Source organism: Aspergillus lentulus, assembly GCF_001445615.1.
Source record: "Aspergillus lentulus DNA, contig: Alt16, strain: IFM 54703, whole genome shotgun sequence".
In the NCBI taxonomy this organism is placed as follows: domain Eukaryota; kingdom Fungi; phylum Ascomycota; class Eurotiomycetes; order Eurotiales; family Aspergillaceae; genus Aspergillus; species Aspergillus lentulus.
Window position 1 is genome coordinate 1205061 of NW_028322113.1, and position 19132 is coordinate 1224192.

Here is a 19132-nt window from a genome sequence, read left to right on the forward strand (position 1 = left end):
AGACGAAAGGGAGATTACTAAAATACCCTCAGGGGTAATTGCCCGTGGAAATATCGATGAACTCAGAAATCTGGGTTGATGCCGCTATGACGTCACTTCTACGCCAGATCTCGGTGATCGACCTACCATACAACAACAACATCATCGTCACACCCACTGTACTCCAGACACAGGCACCTTGGGGCCTGAGATATGCAGGCCCCTGTCAGACACTGTGTTTGATTGGCTGGACATGGTATACGTCAGTCCATCTGGGATGAACAGCCGATAATCGTACCTGTTGCTGGCATATATATACCGCTCACCATCGTTGTCTTTCTCCAATACCTTTCTACTGACATCTCATATTGCTTTCTTACCCTGTCTATCTGCGCTATACACAATGTCTTCCACAATCAACACAAGCACCGGCAACAAGCCCGTCGATCCCTACAAGGCCAAGAGCCTTGAGGACCCCCCTCTCCAGCAAAAAGTCGAGGACATGGTCAACTTCATCAGCGAGACCAAATTCGGCATGTTGACGACGAAGCTGTCCAACTCGGACCTCTTGACTTCGCGGTGCATGGCCCTAGCAGGAAAGGTACCGTATTGATTCTTCCCACCGAAACGACGAAGAAAGAAGGAAAGAGCTGACGCAATGGCGGATCCAGGAACACGGCGGGATCGACCTCATCTTCCACACGAATCTCTTCTCAAGCAAGACGATGGATCTCACCGTTCACCCGTCAGAAGTCAACATGTCCTTCCTGGATCCCGTGAGCGGCTCCTGGGCTTCGATCTCCGGCACTGCTGCCCTGATTGCCGACCAGGAGACTGTGAAGAAGTACTACTCGCCTGCGTTGAAGGCGTGGCTGGGTGATCTGGGCGACGGTGTGCATGACGGTGGCCCGGGAGACCCGCGAATCGGCGTGATCAAGCTTGAGGCCAAGCTGGCGACATATGCCATTACGCGCAAGGGGATGATTGGCAGAGCCGTGGAAACAGTCAAGAGCGTCTCCAAGGGTGATGTTCCTGCCATCAGCAGTCTCAGGGAACTGACTGAGGAGGAATTGGCTGAGTGTAAGTCCATCTGAGGACGTCACAGAAATAATACCCTCAAGTCCTTCTCAACGTATGCTGACTTGTTCAAGGGCGCCGGACGCACCAATAATTGTGTGCTGGAAGTGGTTTCGCGTTCACGACTTTACGAACATTGAGCTGTTTGGGCTTGGAGCATTCTGGTAATGTTGCTCAGAATAATTGACTATGTAGTATGAAAAACAACATTGTGAAATCTCACCAACGCATGCACAACTGCAAAAGATATGGCAGAAGATTCCACCAAAACAACTTTAATATCGTACAATCGTAGTTCATGGGTATCTATCGGAGTATAGCTCCGCCGAAGGAAAGAGTAAACGCCGGGAAATAAATCGTATGAGTCGTAAGACGGTGACAGGATGTGGAACTCGGTCAAATCTGGGAGTACATCAGCATGGAGGTCAAAGTATAGCTGAGGATGGATCCTACCAATCTCAAAGGCATACGGGCCGGGATGCGCCCATTGTGCAGGAGCATAGCAATGTTCTTGTTCGGAGTGGCTTGAAGCTTACGGTAAGCCTCACGGATGTGTCTTGGTTCAACTGGCGTACGTCCCTCTTCGGGAGGATCGAAAAGACCGGTTTCTCGCTTACGCTTCTTCGCGTTTTCACCTGCTCCGCTTTCGGCTCCTCCACGACGGATCTTCTCACGGTCCTCGCGTTCCTTGACCTTGAGTGCTTCTTCGGTCAGGGTCTGAACTATCTCAAACGTCAAGAACCCAAGGATATCGACGATATCGTCATTGGGTTTCGACTCCGTCACGATGCCAAAGCCAGCCCACTCTCGAAAACGCTTGCTCTTGCGATAGGTAAACGATGCTTGACGGCATTCCGACCAGAACACATACTCTTCTCTGGTCATGTTCTTTGTGCGTTCATCAGCTGCTGCAAGACGTTGAAGAGTTGCATAGTTCTGCTCTTCTTCCTCCTCATCTTCTTCGTCCTCCCTCTCCGGTACCTGGACGGAGTAGAAGCTGTTTACGTCCCACACAAGGCCAACACGCGCCCTCTTGTTTTTCGGTTTGGAAGCAACATCTTGAGGCCCGGCAACGACGCCTCCCGCCATCGGGTCATCAGCACCTGCGAAGTCCGCCGCGTCGGCGCCACCTTTATCGTCCGAGTCTTTGACGTTTTTACGGACATCCTTCCAGGAAAGGAAGGTCTTAAGACGTGAGACTTTGGCCTTGTCATGTCGAATTAAAAATATCAAATCATCTGTGGAAATAGACCGCACACCCCGGCGTGTAGCCAACGTCGTGCTTCGTGCAAGCTGCAGTGACAGTGTTAATCAAACATCATGCCTCAAGGAAGGAAAAAGCATACGATTTCAATCACTTGCTGGCGAACGATATCCTCAATAAGTGTTGTCGTTTCAACGGATGGTTCGGCAGTCTCTCCAGAGACGAACATCATCTGCGAAAGAGGTCAGCAAGCTGAGTTCGAAATCTGGCATGGCACCCGAGTCCATTTCAGAATGATTGAAGCCTTCTCAGACGGCACCCTGAGCATCTCCGTCGATTCACACCGAACCGAAGTATTTGAGGCACTCTGGTCGGAAGAAGCAGCACTTCAAGTGCAGTGATCTGCTTCTCAGACGGCTCGCTCTTTCTAACGAAAGGATGACAGGAAGACGCCACGAGACCGAGGAGGGTACCAGGCAACGCTGTAGATAAAAGGCCAGGAGAACAGATGATAAAAGGATTGGTCTAACACAGTGGTATATGGAAAAGTAGGTCATAGAACAGCAAGTCCTTGCAATACATCACGTAGAGGGTCACATATCGAGGGAAATCGGGTCAACTACACGATATGTCCCAATCCAGATACAATCAATGGCAAGGAGACCAATGATAACGGTAGTTTGAGCCAGGCAAACCAGCAAATACACAAGAATAGGCAATGAGATCATTGTAGGCCATCGTCCGAGATGAAAGAGCCCAAAGAGTACTACAGAAAAAAGCAGCTGACTTACCTGTTGAATCTCCTGCCGATACTTCGGTGTTCGATCGGTCGCCATATTGGATTCACTCAACGCAACGATCGGCGTCAATCAGGCTTAGAAGCCGGAGTGCAAAAGAGTAAGGCTGATGAAGAATGACACTCCCCGATTACCAGACTGGACGACACCCACGCTTAAACTATAGAACGATCTGATCTGATAGGAAACAGACCAAGCGCGGCCAGGGACCGTTCCGATACTCGGGACTTCTGTTTTTCCCCCTTCCGTTTATCCCGCCGCATCTGGTGGGGTGGAAGATAGAAATTCTGGTCGGGAATGACATTCTCCCTTCTACAGGCGTCAACTCCATTGACCGAATATTGCTATTGAATTTCCATCCAAGATGTTGTATCTTGTTGGTCTTGGTCTCGCTGACGAAAGTGACATCACTGTCAAAGGCCTGGAGGTTGTCAAGAGAGCTGAGCGGGTTTACCTTGAGGCATACACAAGTATTCTGCTAGTGAGCAAAGAGAAGCTAGTGAGTCCATTGCGAGACGCTACTGTACAATAGTTGGCTAAAGAATGAACTGGTGCATTAGTAGGAAGCGTTCTATGGACGTCCCGTTATCGAAGCAGACAGGGAACTGGTTGAGACCGGCAGTGATGAGATCCTCGCTGGGGCCGACAAGACGGATGTCGCATTCCTTGTAGTTGGCGATCCTTTTGGGTAGGTTCCCTCACATTTCAGGACCGTCCGGCGTTGCCTAATTGACTACCAGCGCCACGACACATACAGACTTGGTTCTCCGAGCTCGAGAGATGGGCATTGAATCCAAGGTTATCCCGAACGCCTCGATTATGTCCGGCATCGGCTGCACTGGTCTGCAACTTTACAATTTTGGACAAACGGTGAGCATGGTGTTCTTCACGGAGAACTGGAAGCCGTCCTCTTACTACGACCGGGTCAAGGAAAACGTTCAGTTAGGCCTCCACACATTAGTGCTATTGGATATCAAGGTCAAGGAGCAATCGTATGAGAACATGGCCAGAGGACGGAGGATATTTGAACCTCCGAGGTACATGACCGTCGCCCAATGTGCGAGCCAGATGCTGGAAACCGAGGAAGAACGAAAGGAAGGTGTCTTTGGACCCGACAGCCTTGCGGTCGGAGCTGCTAGAGTCGGGGGTCCTGACCAGAAACTGGTTGTGGGTACCCTCAAAGAACTGTCAGAAGTGGACATGGGACCGCCTTTGCACAGCTTGGTGTTGCTTGGAAGAAAAGCGCATGACCTGGAGAGGGATTATATCAGAGAATTTGCTGTGGATAAGGCAACCTTTGATGCCAGCTGGAAGAAAGGGTATGGGGCAACTTCATGATGATTTCAATGATACATTTGCCTTATTCCTTCAGAGAATACAACACGGGCGCAATAGCACACCGTACACCAGAGTCTTTGTACTAGAGTGGAGATGATCGGAGAATTACCTGCCTAGTTTTGAAGTGCAGTAGTACCATAATTCCGCTGGGGATACCCTGCGCTAAAACTAGTGCATAAAAAACGGTCTTTAAAATATCTGATCGTTTGCATATGAATTGTCAAAAGAGGCAGAGCGATGCGGACAGGTCCAAAAGGCGCATGGTGGCACCGTTGCACCATTCTTCAAACATTCGTCGACGGGGTTTTAAGTTAGCGCCAAGTTCCCAGTCCACCTGGAAAATGATCGATTAAATGCGACAGGTAGCAACACCTCTTTCCACCCTGCCATACCTTTTGTGCAACGACATGCCCTTCGCACGACTTCAAGGCTAATATGAAGCTGTGCACACAGTCATTTGGGCCATTGCACCCTCGCTTGTCCAGCCAGAGACGCCAAATCTAGCAAGATTCCACCTCCTCCCCGCCATGCCCGTATACATGGTCCACGGCTTCCGGTGGCCACGCGCCGGCTTCACCGGTATCCGAGTCTACATCGTTCTCCACAACCTGGAAGACGCTACAGCGGAATACGTCCAGCAACCGGCGACAAGTCGACTGCTTACCGAATGCTTCAAGAAGACGGACCCGGATATCGTCGCTCGTCTACCGGACCTACAATTCATCGAGCAATATGACCCCGAAGACACTGATAGCGCAACCGCTGTCAGCCAGCCCTATGCCTACGTCGCGGCCAAGGTGATTACACTTTCGGAACCTGGTGCTAAGGCGCCGGGACTCAGCTGGAATCCCGAAGACTTGGCCAAGGACTCCCCCTTGGAACCAAGTGCCATGGAAGCCCTGACGCAACTCCGAGATAAGTACGCCGCAGGCGAGAGGATAGGCTGGTGGATTGTCTACAATGGGGACCCAGACAGGGCTTTCCCTCACTCCGAGGAAGACGACAGTTATGATGAATACGATTATGACGATAATGACGATGATGAGTACACGGAATCAAATGGCGATAGTGTTAGGAACTCGACAGCACCAGAAACACCTCCTAGCCCGGCGGTAAGTCTTGCCCTTCGTTCTTCTTTGATACTTGCGACAGATTATACTGATGGTTTGGCGCATTCAAGCCTCGATTCCCCGTGAAGTTCGCCAGGTTTTTTGGCAGATAAACGGCAATATACTACTAATTTACGGCGAACGAATCTCACAAACCCCCATACCTTGCGATTTCTTGCGGAAGGAGTCTTTCATAACTTCTTGTCATAGCATTTGTAACCTAGGAGTATCGGTTCTACATCAGTTCAGTGTCAACATTCGCATCGCAAATGGTCATTAAGTCTATCGCTCTGCAGATGTAAAAAGTAATGTAACCAGTCATTAGCTTCGTAGTATCGGATTCGCATCGATGTTCAAGCGACGTATCTTGATCGTTAACAGCGAAGATCAGCGCCATCTAATAGCAAAGGCGGTGAATGATGGCAATATAGGATTGAGGCCATTGCGGAGAAACCTCCGGAGGTAGTGACTGATATGTGCTCAACTACGCCGCGTCATCTATTCCGCAAACCGGGGAAATAAAAAGCGGGATGGTTCTTTCATTTATACTGGTGCAGAACCGCCAGTGAGTTACAGTTTTCCCCTGATCGAGTCCACCTTGCGTTCTAACGGATGAACAGGGGTAAGACACGCCTGGCGAAGTGGTATGCGCCTTATAGCGTAAGTTTTCTTATCTTTCTGGTACTGGTACGTTTTTGCTAATTTGTGGCTTGCACAGGATGAGGAGAAAATAAAACTCAAGGGCGAGGTTCGTGGCCTTCCGACGACCCTACTCCCTGAGATATACGATGTCGAATCTGGATGGCTAACCGGTTGATATCAGGTCCATCGCCTTGTCGCCCCCAGGGATCAGAAGTATCAGTCGAACTTTGTCGAGTTTAAGCGGAGTACAAAGATCGTGTACCGGAGATATGCAGGGCTGTTCTTCTGTGTGTGCGTTGACGCGACGGACAATGAGCTAGCCTATCTGGAGGCTATACATTTCTTCGTCGAGGTCCTGGACCAGTTCTTTGGCAATGTCTGTGAGCTGGATCTGGTATTCAATTTTTACAAGGTGCGTGGGTGTTTATATTCAGGGACATCGAGGGCTGTCGGAAATATGATTCGATTGTGGAACAACCATGGTGCTAACTGGAGGATGTGCGCAGGTATATGCGATTCTCGATGAGGTGTTTCTCGCGGGCGAAATCGAGGAAACAAGCAAACAGGTTGTGCTTACGAGGCTGGAACACTTGGATAAGCTCGAGTGAGCCCTTTAGGGTCCAAATATTTCATCGCAGAGGGAATCACTCGCTTTGCCGTTACGTTGATAAGGCGGACGTTAATTTGCATCAAGGTGACCTTTGGGATATGGTCATCTCACGGAGTTATGAGGGCTTGATTTAATGATTGTCAACATATTTGGGCGCATTTCTCGTGACGTCCATATCTGCGTCACATTCACCGTTCTCTCTTGTATCTAATTTTCCAATACATCGATACCCTATTCGTGGGAATTGAGGGTTCTGAAGTTAGGCAGCACCCATAAGAGTGCAGGGACACCGAACAACAGCCGAAAAAACTGCCGTGATGCTTGAACAAGGCTAGCGGGGTACATGATGGTCAGACATGCCGACCTAACCCATCCAACAGCAGTAGGTAGCAACAATACCGAGGAGATCTATGATATATCAGGATGCAGCCACTTCATTTAAGCTCAATTAACGTTTGCGAGCTAAATCTAACTGTCTGAGATCTGAGTTAATAGGACTTTTACCAAAATTGGAATGGCTGAAGAGGGTGAGGTGATCACGGTCTGCGATTGCGATAGTAGTAGTTATTGTGACAACATGTCTTGGCATCAGGTATAAGAAGGCATAATGCCATGTTCCTTCAAGACCTTTGTTTGATGCCGTGTTCTCATGGCGGAGAATACAATCTGTTCTCAATCCCTCTTTGAATGATTTAACTTGAACACTCGCCTCACTGCGGGGACATGAGCGGATTACATGGTTCTCACTACTTGCCTAGTTGGAACAAAAATATACATAAGAGCTGACATGTATCAAACTGACAGGCGTCTCAGATCAGCAGTCTTCTGAAATGCCTCATTGGTCCTACTCTCTACTGTGCTACATGGGATAATGATCACGAGTTCCAACTGAGGCGGACGGCGACCCATCGACAGGCGGCCATACCTCTCTTACTCAATCGAAACCACCTATCACTTTGCACAGGCTGTCGATGCCAATACGCCAAGCTGAACTGGGACCAGTCGAAGATCATCATAAGGCATCCGACGATTGTTACCATATCAACAAAAACTCGCATCTCCTTTTCTTGGCTCCCAAGGCCATCGACTAAGGGCCCAGGAGTCTGAAATCGCGACTACTACTGGCACGATGCACGAGTCGATCCAGGTCGATCAAACGGCAGACAGGGTGGTCTTCTCGAAGATGAAACTTTGATTTGTGGCGACGATAATTAAAGGGGAAATGAAGATGGCCATAATAGTTATCAGTCACGCACGGGCGATAATACAACAGACGGAGACTAATCAGCAGAGAACCACATTGCCACCTGCCTTCAGACTTGAATCCACTTTCCGAGAGACCTTTGGATTGTTTTGACGGCGGAAGATCCAGAAAATGACCTTTGAAGCCATACAAGTGGACCACCGTATGAACATGTCAATACCGCCACGAAAGCAGAGGTAAACAGAGCAAGTAACAGTCGACCGATCACAGACTTACATGCTTACTTACGCATTATTATCATCTCGCTTGCGGGTGAAGAGGCCCAGTTCCCCCCACCCGGGATATCGGCCCTGTTCTAGAAGGATAAATGATACGCTCATCCTAACCCTGTCTAGTCTTTCGTACCGAGTTTCTTGCGGAGTTTAGTCCGAGCTTGACAATAGACGTCAAACGAAGGCTTGGCAATGTTACAAATTTACAAGTCGGAGTTACAAAGGCCTTGGGATTGTTCCAAAGCCCGGAGGCCGAATGCTGTGCAAGAATGACCGTTATCTGGCGTCTCTGCAATCTCTACGGCAGTCGCATGTTGCATCATTGAGCGTTGCCTTTGCTTTGGAAAAACGGATTTGAAGCGATTCATAGCAAAACTGACACAAGGAGTATCTTAGGGAAATTCCAAGTTCTAGACTATGGAACTTACCTTATGTGTAAGTCATGGTAACCTGTTATCATTAGTGAAGAGTGGGCCGGTACCTGCGTTTCAGACCTTGCGTACGGATATTTGTCAGGTTCGATACGCGTCAGCACGGCCACCCGCGCCCAATCAGGGATCGGAGGTGCACCGCCTTGATTAATGATCCTTTCTGCATTATCACTTTCATCAGCCTGTCTACGCGGCAAGATCTTTGGGTTTGCGGTCCGGCGGTCTTGGCAGGCGTCCTGTCTGGTCTAAGAGGCCCATACCATTGAATATTTCCCGTCTCAAGTGGCTCCGTTGTCAAGCAACAGCCTTGCCATGGGCGTACACAGTTACGCACTCAGAGCGCCTATCTACAAACAACAAACGTTCAGACATCTTCCTGGTGGAAAAAGTCGGAGTGTCACCTCCTGACGATCCTTTGCTTTTTCCTTGGGTGCGTCAGCCAGTGACGTTATTTCAAACGTCGGTGGTGCTTCAAAGCGCCCAAAACGTGGGCGGAGACCCGCCGGACAGGGGAGAACCAGAGTCCAGACAGATACGGATAGGGAGATCCATAGTTCAACCCCCAAGGTTAGAGGGGTAAGGAGAAAAGGAATTAGGTGGATAGAGGAAGGAGACAGCGTGATCGAGAACAAGAATAGGGAACCAAGAAAAAACTACCAACGCCACATTACGCACTAGGTTGATAACCGTCTCCAATGCAATACGGAGTACCGACTGCAAATAGATCAGAGGATAGCGGATTGCTCCAAGCTTTCATCCGTTTGTAACAGGAGTACTGCACATTGTCAATCCTGATTGGATTGCCAAACTAATTATTCTTCTATATTCACTCTTTCAAGATGTTACAAGTTACAGTGCCTTGGCACCGGCTCCTACTTTTCCTGGGAATGGTATTTATCTAGTAGTCCATTGATCTGCATCTCAAGAGGATCGGTCTCCTTTTAACCACTTCCTTCGTCCTTTCTTTGCTTTGACAGTACTTTCTTTTTAACTTGATAGTTCTCTCTTTGGGTCTTTTGTTGTCTCTGCGTTTGTCCAAGTTCAAGGTCATCCTTCTAAACCTTCGTTATCGGCGGATACCTTTTCTGTATTTCGAAACAAGACACCTAGAACTATAACTTTCGTTCCACGAATATACGATGTCGTTGATACACGCCGACAACCTGGCTCCTCAGCCTATTACAGATATCTTCACTAGCGACACATGCATTGACCGGAGAAAATGCCACCGGACAGTGCCTATGAAGGTGCTTGCGCTTGGAGTGGGAAGAACTGGTACAGCGTGTATGTTCGGTCTCCTATAATTCAAGCCGTATACCAGTCGTCTGACGGTTTACTAGCCCTCCGCAAGGCCCTTGAGAGATTGGGATATGTCAAATGCTACCACATGATGTCCGCCAGCGTGGAGAACCCTCCTGACTGTCTGATGTGGCACGATGCTCTCTGCGCCAAATACGACGGTGTGGGTGAGTTTGGCAGAAAGGAATGGGATCAGTTGCTGGGAGACTGCCAGGTATGCTTGGATGATTGAAGAGATAAGAGGGAAGCAACCGCTGATAGCTCTCTAGGCTGTCTGCGACTGGCCTGCTTGCGCCTTCGCCAAAGAATTGATCGAAGCCTATCCCAACGCCAAAGTCATTCTGTCGACCCGTGACGTGGACTCATGGCATGCGTATGTACTGCTCTATATGTCTATTGAGAAGAGAAGTTAAGTCTAACTCCATTTGCAGTTCCGTCATGAAGACCGTTTTCTGGCGTGTCACCGACCCTGAACACCGCCTCGTTTCCCACTTCAGCTGGGCCGCCAGCATGTACTACCCCATGCTGAACAAGTTCTTCGAGACGTTCTTCCGCGGCGACTTCCCCAACAAGGGCAAGCAGGTCTACCTTGATCACGTGGAGGAGGTTCGCAGCCTGGTTCCGCCGGAGAGACTGCTCGAGTACCAGATCAAGGATGGCTGGGGCCCGCTGTGCGAGTTCCTGGGCGAGGAGGTCCCTGACACTCCCTTCCCGCGTGGAAACGACATGGCGGACTTCTTCAACCGCTGCCGCACTCGCAACAGACGTCAAATGATGAACGCCGCTCTGCAGGCTGTCACCATGGGTGGAGCCTTGCTGGCGACTGGGGTTGCTGCTGCCATGGTTTTCAAGCGCTTCTCCCGGTAATGTTTTTTCTTTTTTCCAATTTCGTCCGACATGTGCGCTGGCGCCATGGATCTTTGACCTGTCCCCACGTTCCAGGCTTTGAACATTACTTTAATCTCTTCAAAATGCGTTTTATGCTGATTCCCTAATGTTACCTTTGGTTTGCCCACCTTCGTTTTGCTCGAGGTCTGCTCCTCGATGCACAGTTGACAAATGATATCTTCCCATTCGGTCGTGGTTTCTTGTCCAAGACCGCGCGGTGGAGAAATTGCTTGGCTCAAGGGCCGGAATTCATAGAGCGAGATTTCTCTGAAAGGAAATAGATATCGAAAATGCTGCTGCCTAGGCATATCAATAAAGCCGAAGGACATTGCTCCTTCCTAGCCTATGATAGTTCGACTTCTTCAGCCCTGCCATTCCTTGGCCTGCTTGGTACATGTACAGGAAGCTCGGCATTCCCCATTATGCAGGCATTCAGCCCTGGAAGTTAGGGGGTCGCCGGTCTTGGCTGAGACATCGCATGGCGAGATGGGCAGCCCTACGGGGTATGTTGGGGGTTCGTTAATTGCCCGCGTGCTTGGCTACAGGAGTAGTTTCTTGGTGTCGCAGGCAAATAGATATTGATGCCTGTATTGACAATAATTGATGATTACTAGTCTAGTTGTCAGGCGTGTAACCTGGTCTTGTCTCTTGAGGATGCCGGATACCCGAGATCGTCAAGCTGGCACATTGCACCAGTAGAACATGTCTCCGGGGCGAATCCTGAACAGGCGAATTGTGGCTTGTGATTCAATCAAGGAACGATACTTGCAGGTTACTATTCATAGATTGCTGCAGGTATCAGCTATCAACTGTCAATGATCGATTTGAAAGGACAACACTCAAGTAGATGGAATCGTGGTCCATCCATATTAACTCACCACAGAGACGTACTCGTAAAGTCGTACGTAGCCCAGTACGTAACCCTATGCAGACAGCTTATGCAGAACACACAACTTAACTCCGTACGCCAACAAACCCCTGTCTCCAAAACCCGGAGCAAGGACAAACTAGTCTACGCCCAAGACAGTACTACATACGAATACGGCCAATGCAGTGGGGTGGCTTCAGCCACAGCTACGACTACTGGGCCGTACTGACGCCGTGGCCTCTGCTAACCTTTTGGTGTAGTCTAAGTAGCGTGACGTGGCGTAGATATGGGACGGATTACCGGATTACCTTGCCCAAGGGGGGGTTGACTGCTCGGGTTTAAGATGCTTGATGTTTTGGGACGGGAGATATGGTACGGGTATGATACGGGGGCGTTTTATACGAGGTTGTAATATTGGTATCGGTAGAATAATACTCAGATATGGTCATCTAAAGTAGAGAAGCATGCAATCGTCAAGACAAATACTTCATCTGTGATCGTCCAAATGGGGCGTCAAGCCCACGAGTTCACAAAGTCTGGCTGATCAGCTCTAGTTGGAGCTTGTTGGTTGAGTTGATGTGCGCTATCGGCGATGATGATAATTTCATTTGTATCTCGAGCTTCAAGTCTATTATCAGTCATCTTAAGGCTATTCATCAGGAGAACTGCAAACCATTCCTTGTGAGGTATCATTTCTGGGCAAGCTATAAAAAGCCCCGCGCAACTCTATCGGACCAATGATAGAAAATTGATGGCGTATGCAATTCTCAAGGCCCACCAGACCCGGGGATTTTGCGAATTTCATTAGTTGAGCGACTCTTTGAGTCTATGAGTAGTGATAGATACTCCTAGGTAGTTAGAAAACTAGATCCATGGCTTAGAATGAAAGCTTGAAGCAGCATTGTTTTGACTCTTCAACTGAAACGCTTAACTGCTGCGTCAACCTTCTGCGTGTCTCCCGTCTTTCTGCAGATCATTCCCGATCGTCTTTTTTCCCCAGGGGGAGGTATCGCATATATCATTGATCCCTGTACATCATTTGATTGATACAGATCCTTATTTCCCTTGCGGCATCATCTGCGACGTCTCGACACTCCCGCCGTCTTTCTCTCCGCCGGAGTCCGAATGCGAGGGTATGAAGTATTCATGACATGACCGTCCTCACTCGCATATCTGGAGGATTGGCTCCGTCATTGGCCTTTCGCTTTGTTTCATTTTTGTTAATCCTCCTGCTATGTTGTTTCGAGCGCGTCGTCGCAGAAGTCGATTCCGAGTTCAAATCCGTAAGTCTGCTATTTTATGACGTTTTCTTCAACGATAGTGGTGGCGTCTTAACGTGAGACAAGAGAACATAGCTAATCGATGATCTCCGACGCTGTCTCTAGAGGCCCGATCTATACCCGCCGGTCTTCACGGTTGAACAAAGCGAACCGAACAAGCTCAGTCCGGGGTACATCTTTCTTGGCCCGTATGAAGCAGATAATTCGGGGCCATATATCTATGATACTGAAGGGGTAGGGATTATCGTCATCTCAGTCGAGTTGTACAGTCGGGAAATCAGCTGATATCCGACAGAATTTAGTATGGAGCGGCTGGGGTAATTCGGGGCCTGGGAATGCCCATGGCATGCATGTATGCAAGTACAAGGGAGTGAACCACCTGTGCTTCTTCCAAGGAATCCAACAGAATGGGTATTGCAGGGGCCATGGCGTCATTATGGACAACCGGTATCGCATTGTCAAGACCGTCACCCCAGGAGGCGGGATTGCAGCGAGCGATATGCACGAGTTCCGGCTAGTCAATGACGGCAAGACGGCGCTGATGACAGTTTATCAACAGCGGCAGTTCGATATGAGCCTCTGGAACCTCAGAACGGGCATGGGCTGGTTGATGGAGAGCATCTTCCAGGAAATCGATGTGGAAACGAATCAGGTCCTGTTTGAATGGCGCTCTCTGGACCACGTCGATCCGTCCATGAGTTACACCTACCCGTCGTCCACGGACACGTCCGGCACCGGGTTCGAGCCACGGTCTCCGTGGGATTATTTCCATATAAACTCGGTCGATAAGAACAAGGATGGCGACTACCTGATTTCTTCGCGCCATACGAGTTGCATTTACAAGATCTCCGGCAAGGATGGCTCGGTCCTATGGCGCTTGCACGGCGCCAATCCGTCCTTCAAGAACATCAACTTTAGCTTCTCGCAGCAACACGATGCGCGCTGGCTCGGTGAGAACGCCACACATACGCTCCTGTCCCTGTACAACAACGGCTACAACGGCTACAACCAAACGCATCCCTATTCGTCCGGCATGATTATCCTCATTGACCACGTCGCCAAGACGGCGACACAGACCCGCGAATACAAGCCGCTGAATGATGACATGATCAGCTCCAGTCAGGGGAATATGCAGGTGCTGCCGAACCGGAACGCGTTTATCGGGTGGGGGAACAATGCGTATATCTCCGAGCACGACGAGCAAGGCAACCTGGTCTTTTGGGGTTACATCGACAAGGACAAAATCATGAACTACCGGGCTTTGAAGTTCGAGTGGGACGGCAACCCGACCGACGTGCCCGCTCTGTGGACCTATGCCAAAACCAACGATGGCTTCTCACCCACTACCTTCTACGTAAGCTGGAACGGCGCAACGCGCGTGAAGAACTGGCGTTTTTACGGCGCTGCAAACTCAACCGGTCCCTACGAGCTGCTGAGTCAAGTCGACAAGCAGGGATTCGAGACCACATACAGCAACTCAACCTTCTACCCCTGGTCATATGTGGAAGCAGTCGACGGCCAGGGTAGAGTCCTGGGCAAGTCCCGGAACCAGTTCACCTTCACCCCGTCGCCGGACCTGCAAGGCTATTGCGCGGATGACTTTTGCAGCAAAGCAGAAGCATACGGCTTGCCTGGCGAGGACGACCCGAAACCGTTTATTCCTCCTATGGGAATCAACTCCGTTCCTTGGGTCGACCCGGACCACCCAGAATCGCACTACAACCTGGGACAACCCGGTGCAGCAGCCCCTTCATCCGCTCCGCAAGCTGGCAAGGGGGTATATGGTAAGTTCTTGCTTGCAACTGTGTCATTTGGACTAGCTGCTGACTATATCTTAGAACAAACTGGATGGATCGTTCCAGTGACCGCGGTGGCCCTCGCGGCGATCGGGGTGTTTTTAATCCTTCGGGTCAGCCGCCGAAAGCGACCTCTGCAGCGAGCAAAAGAGCGCGGCTCATCCGAGTCCTTAAACGACCATGAAGCAAAAGCTTCAACCGGTGCAGCTGGATTGCGTTGGTGGGACTGGCGACGATGGATCGACTCGCAAGCCGAACCACATCATTACTTTCCGTTATCGGAACAGAGGCCGCATAGGCAGGCGGATTCATGATCCTCATTTAGATAGATACCCAGTATATAACGGAATTAATGGTATAATTGTACTTATATTCATCGATTCATCGCAAAATCAGGACCAACAGCGTACGGTACAATACACTTTGCCGAAAAGACACCTTGTCACAAAATAACAATACACAAACCGAACAAAGAGTAGTCCGGGATTACGTATGGGATACTCGAACTGACTGACTCGCGCACTAAAAGCCAACGAATGGAGACACTAGTCTACCTGCGGGCAGATAGAGGTTGCAGCGTATACGTAAGTCCATACGTAGTCTAACTGTCTGCTTTCTTACGAGGAACTACGAATCAAAATAGACCATGATGGAGGTTATTTGACTTGACAATTCGAAGATGGAAGCTTCACTGCGCAGAATGGTAGTCAAGGGTACAACACTGTTGAAGTTGAAACACTGATGGAAATTGTATGGTGCTGCGTGGTGATCATAGTCTGTAACAGATAGAAAACCCAAATAGGGTATGTTCTCACCTGACCTGCCAAGCCTCTGCTCCGTTAGTTTGATCCATGGAACGAGTCATTCAGGAACCAGAGACGGGACGAAAGAAGGAGATTATGAACCTGCCTAAAGCAGCAACTCCACCCAAGTCGCCAAACAACTTCATATGCCATGGGCCATGGGCCTTATGTTGATCTTTTTACAAAATACTGGATCCATCCGGCCATCCGTCGCCCATCTTCTTGGCATCCGGGTCTTTTTTCTTTTTTTCTTTAATTTGTTTTTTTACTCTATTTCTGGCTAAATTGAATATAATTAGTGCAATGAGTCGGGTAATTTGCTGTTACAGATTCAATACAGTTGCTGTATAAGGAGGCCAGGTTTCATCATGGATTCAGATTCATTACCTTAGCCACAGATGTATCTGCTCTCTAGGTGGTCAGTAAGTATGTAAATGTCAACAGCAGCATCAGCATTAGCATCATATATCTACTATGAAAGCATTACTCATAAGTTATTAACATTATGTGGTTAGTGGACTGTGGATAACTCTATCTAGATTTCTGGGTTACTCCGACTTCCGTTCTCTGTACAGTAAGGATTGTTATGGTAGTGATGATTGACGTCCGTTTCATCCTGGGCTTCTTGGAGGACATTGTGGTCAATGGTGATTAGTCCCCCTCCTTAAACAGTCGTTCTTTGCTATCCCTTTTCTTGTAATATTATCTGGTTGCTTTTCAATTGTCACCTGTCCTGTCTAGTCTATCTCTCTCTGATTCAGACTATCTATCGTTCATGTTCTGTCTTGAATCGTCGTCATCACAAGCACTGCGCCCCTGGGCCCCTCTCCTACTGGCGTAACCATTTTTGCTTCGGCTTATCCTATTCCTTCTGTTAAGTTACTACTACTTATAATCCTCAGCCTGTTGACGTAGTCTCAGGTCGCCTGCATTGGCGCCGTATCGGATGAACGACGCCCTCGATGCCTGTGACGGTCCAGAAAAGAGCTTCCCAGGGTAGCCGGCGGCCTTCCGTGACCAGCGTTTCGTCCTCCACCCCAATCACTCCAAGTTTTACCACCTCTTTTACTACCACTACTAATAATCATTATCCTCACCAACAACAACATCGGGATGCCCGTCATACCCGGGCAACTTCTTGGACTTCCGGTCACGATCAAGGCGGCGAACCTTCCTTTGCCGATTACCCTTCCTCTGCGTCTCACTCACGGCGCCGGCGCGAATCCAACCTCTCTCTCGCAGATCTCACCGAGGGCTCTTCCCCCTCTTCCTCGCTCTCCTTCGACCACCCCAATATGGCTATGAAGACCACTTCGTCAGAATGGAATCCAGGTCATGCCCGCAGTCGCTCCCAAAGTATGGCACAGATGAATGCCTCCCAAACTCATTCCACCGGCGCCCCCGCTCCCCGCCCCGGGCCCGTCACTTGGATGTCCCTGCCTAAAAAGAAACAATTGGCCCTCCTGGGTCTCTGTCGCGTCTTCGACTTCTTACAGATCGCCTCGCTACAAGCGTACATGTTCTACCAGCTCAAATCCTTCGACGAAACCCTCTCCGACTCCGATGTCTCCACACAGGCTGGTATCCTCCAAGGCGCATTTACTGCCGCGCAGTTCGCGACAGCAATACCATGGGGTCGAGTGGCCGATGCGGATTGGGGCGGCCGCAAATTCGTACTGTTGGTCGGGCTGGTAGGCACGGCGGTGTCCTGCCTGGGAGTCGCATTTTCGACGTCGTTCGCGCAGGCCGTGTTCTGGCGTTCGTTTGGCGGTGCCATTAATGGGACGGTGGGCATTATCCGCACAATGATTGCAGAGAATGTCAAGGAGAAGAAGTACCATTCGCGCGCTTTCTTGATTCTACCCATTGGGTTTAATATCGCTGCTTTATTTGGCCCAGGTGAGTCTTGCCCCAATAATCTTGCTTGCGATTGACACTGACGATTACAGTCATGGGAGGTATGCTTGCCGATCCGGTCAAGAGTTACCCCAGACTGTTCGGGCCCAATTCCTCCTTTGGAGGTGCTTCGGGTGTGCAGTGGCTCATGACATATCCCTATGCTTTGCCCATGCTGGCCAATGCTCTTTTCCTGTCATTCTGCGCTATGTGTGTCGCAATGGGTCTTGAGGAGGTATGAATCTTTACCCTGAAGCTGCGAGGATTCCACTAACCCAACTAGACTTCACAAGCCTGCAAGGGAAAGCCTGGCCTGGGCGCCTTCGCGATGAAGCTTTTAGCCCGTGGGTTGAAGGCTGTCGTTCCGTCTTCGTCGCCCATATATTCCAGACTTCCATTCTCCGACTATGATGAGGAGGGTCCCCTGCTGAGCCGATCAAGCGATCCTACCGAAAGCTACGAGCTTGAAGAGAAGGCGGCCAAACCTACGAGGCTCGCTCGCGTGTTACCGTTCCGACGAATCTGGACAAAGAATGTCCTGTGCACTCTTCTTGCCCAGGCCTTTTTCGACTTCCAGATGGGGTATGTATCAATATCTCCCGATATAGCTCGCACCATTACTGACGATTGCCAGTGCCTTCAACAATCTATGGTTGCTTTTCCTATCCACCCCTCGCTACGATTCCAGCGACCCTGCCAGTCCCGTTCAGAGACTGCCCTTCATTTTCACCGGCGGCTTGGGTATGTTGCCTCAGAGTGTTGGCTTCGCCACAGCTATCCTCGGGGTCATCGGCATGCTCCTCCAATTCACCATCTACCCTGCAATCAACGGCCGCCTGGGCACAGCCAAGAGCTACCAATATTTCCTGTCGCTCTTTCCTCTGGCCTATGCTTTCGCCCCTTACATTGCTCTTGCGCCGTCGTCCGCGCCCCCTCCAGGGCAGGCCAACGGGCCCTGGGTGTGGTTCTCCATCATTGTCGTCCTGTTCCTGCAAGTCAGCGCTCGAACATTCACACTCCCGACATCCATTATCCTTCTGAACAATTGCTCACCGCACCCTTCGGTGCTCGGTACGATTCACGGTATCGGACAGTCAGTATCTTCGGCGTTCCGTACCATCGGGCCTATCTTTTCCGGAGCCTGGTACGGTTACGGTCTGGAGATCGGCATGGTCGGCTTCGCCTGGTGGCTAATCGCTCTTGTGTCCATCTTTGGATGCATAGCAGCGATCTTTGTTTATGAAGGCTCCGGCCATGAGATTCTGCTCCCGGGAGAAGAAGAGGACTTCCGGTAATATTTTTTGCCTTGTTTATGAACCTTTCGTTTCGATTTTCCTTGTCCTGTACATATGTTTCGGCACATGCATAGTCCGGTGTCTGTGGGGTGACCTCTTTCTTGCTCATATTTTCTCTGCATCTCGCTGGGTAGATCGCCTGACTGGTGCATCATCAAGTGGGTTGGCTTTGTTGCTTCATTGTCTGATACTATCTTTGTTGCTTTATGTCGTGGGCATTCTTCGCTTCTCTGTCTCATATGGTTGGGATTTTCTCGTTGGCTTTGGGCCTCTCATGCATGATACGGCAAAAGCACATATTCATTTGGAGCGGAAGGGCTAGATCTTATAGACGACTGTATCTA

At 49.8% G+C, this 19132-nt stretch overlaps 5 protein-coding genes across 5 annotated transcripts; 4 read left to right on the forward strand and 1 right to left on the reverse strand.

The window, feature by feature from the left end:
- Nucleotides 1-382: 382 nt before the first annotated feature.
- Nucleotides 383-1150, forward strand: ALT_7871 (blue light-inducible protein Bli-3; the record flags this gene model as incomplete). The annotated part of the gene is made up of 3 exons (XM_033561050.2): nucleotides 383-580; nucleotides 651-1059; nucleotides 1131-1150. The coding sequence occupies 3 exons, from the start codon at nucleotides 383-385 to the stop codon at nucleotides 1148-1150; spliced, it is 627 nt and encodes a 208-aa protein (XP_033416941.2).
- A 302-nt stretch (nucleotides 1151-1452) lies between these two features.
- On the reverse strand, nucleotides 1453-3096 carry ALT_7872 (transcriptional regulator SPT3; the record flags this gene model as incomplete). The annotated part of the gene is made up of 3 exons (XM_089600337.1): nucleotides 1453-2349; nucleotides 2403-2492; nucleotides 3052-3096. The coding sequence occupies 3 exons, from the start codon at nucleotides 3094-3096 to the stop codon at nucleotides 1453-1455; spliced, it is 1032 nt and encodes a 343-aa protein (XP_089455230.1).
- Nucleotides 3097-3421: 325 nt separating this feature from the next.
- Nucleotides 3422-6754, forward strand: dph5 (diphthine synthase; the record flags this gene model as incomplete). Its single annotated transcript, XM_033561046.2, has 9 exons — nucleotides 3422-3556; nucleotides 3621-3745; nucleotides 3798-4376; nucleotides 4904-5507; nucleotides 6062-6069; nucleotides 6125-6164; nucleotides 6223-6252; nucleotides 6328-6558; nucleotides 6653-6754. 9 exons carry the CDS (start codon nucleotides 3422-3424, stop codon nucleotides 6752-6754), a joined length of 1854 nt encoding a protein of 617 aa, XP_033416937.2.
- A 3048-nt stretch (nucleotides 6755-9802) lies between these two features.
- On the forward strand, nucleotides 9803-10829 carry ALT_7874 (sulfotransferase family protein; the record flags this gene model as incomplete). Its single annotated transcript, XM_033561045.2, has 4 exons — nucleotides 9803-9947; nucleotides 10004-10176; nucleotides 10232-10335; nucleotides 10394-10829. The coding sequence occupies 4 exons, from the start codon at nucleotides 9803-9805 to the stop codon at nucleotides 10827-10829; spliced, it is 858 nt and encodes a 285-aa protein (XP_033416936.1).
- Nucleotides 10830-13434: 2605 nt separating this feature from the next.
- On the forward strand, nucleotides 13435-18788 carry ALT_7875 (uncharacterized protein; the record flags this gene model as incomplete). Its single annotated transcript, XM_033561043.2, has 6 exons — nucleotides 13435-14782; nucleotides 14837-15010; nucleotides 16759-17496; nucleotides 17547-17728; nucleotides 17777-18075; nucleotides 18128-18788. 6 exons carry the CDS (start codon nucleotides 13435-13437, stop codon nucleotides 18786-18788), a joined length of 3402 nt encoding a protein of 1133 aa, XP_033416934.2.
- Nucleotides 18789-19132: the final 344 nt, after the last annotated feature.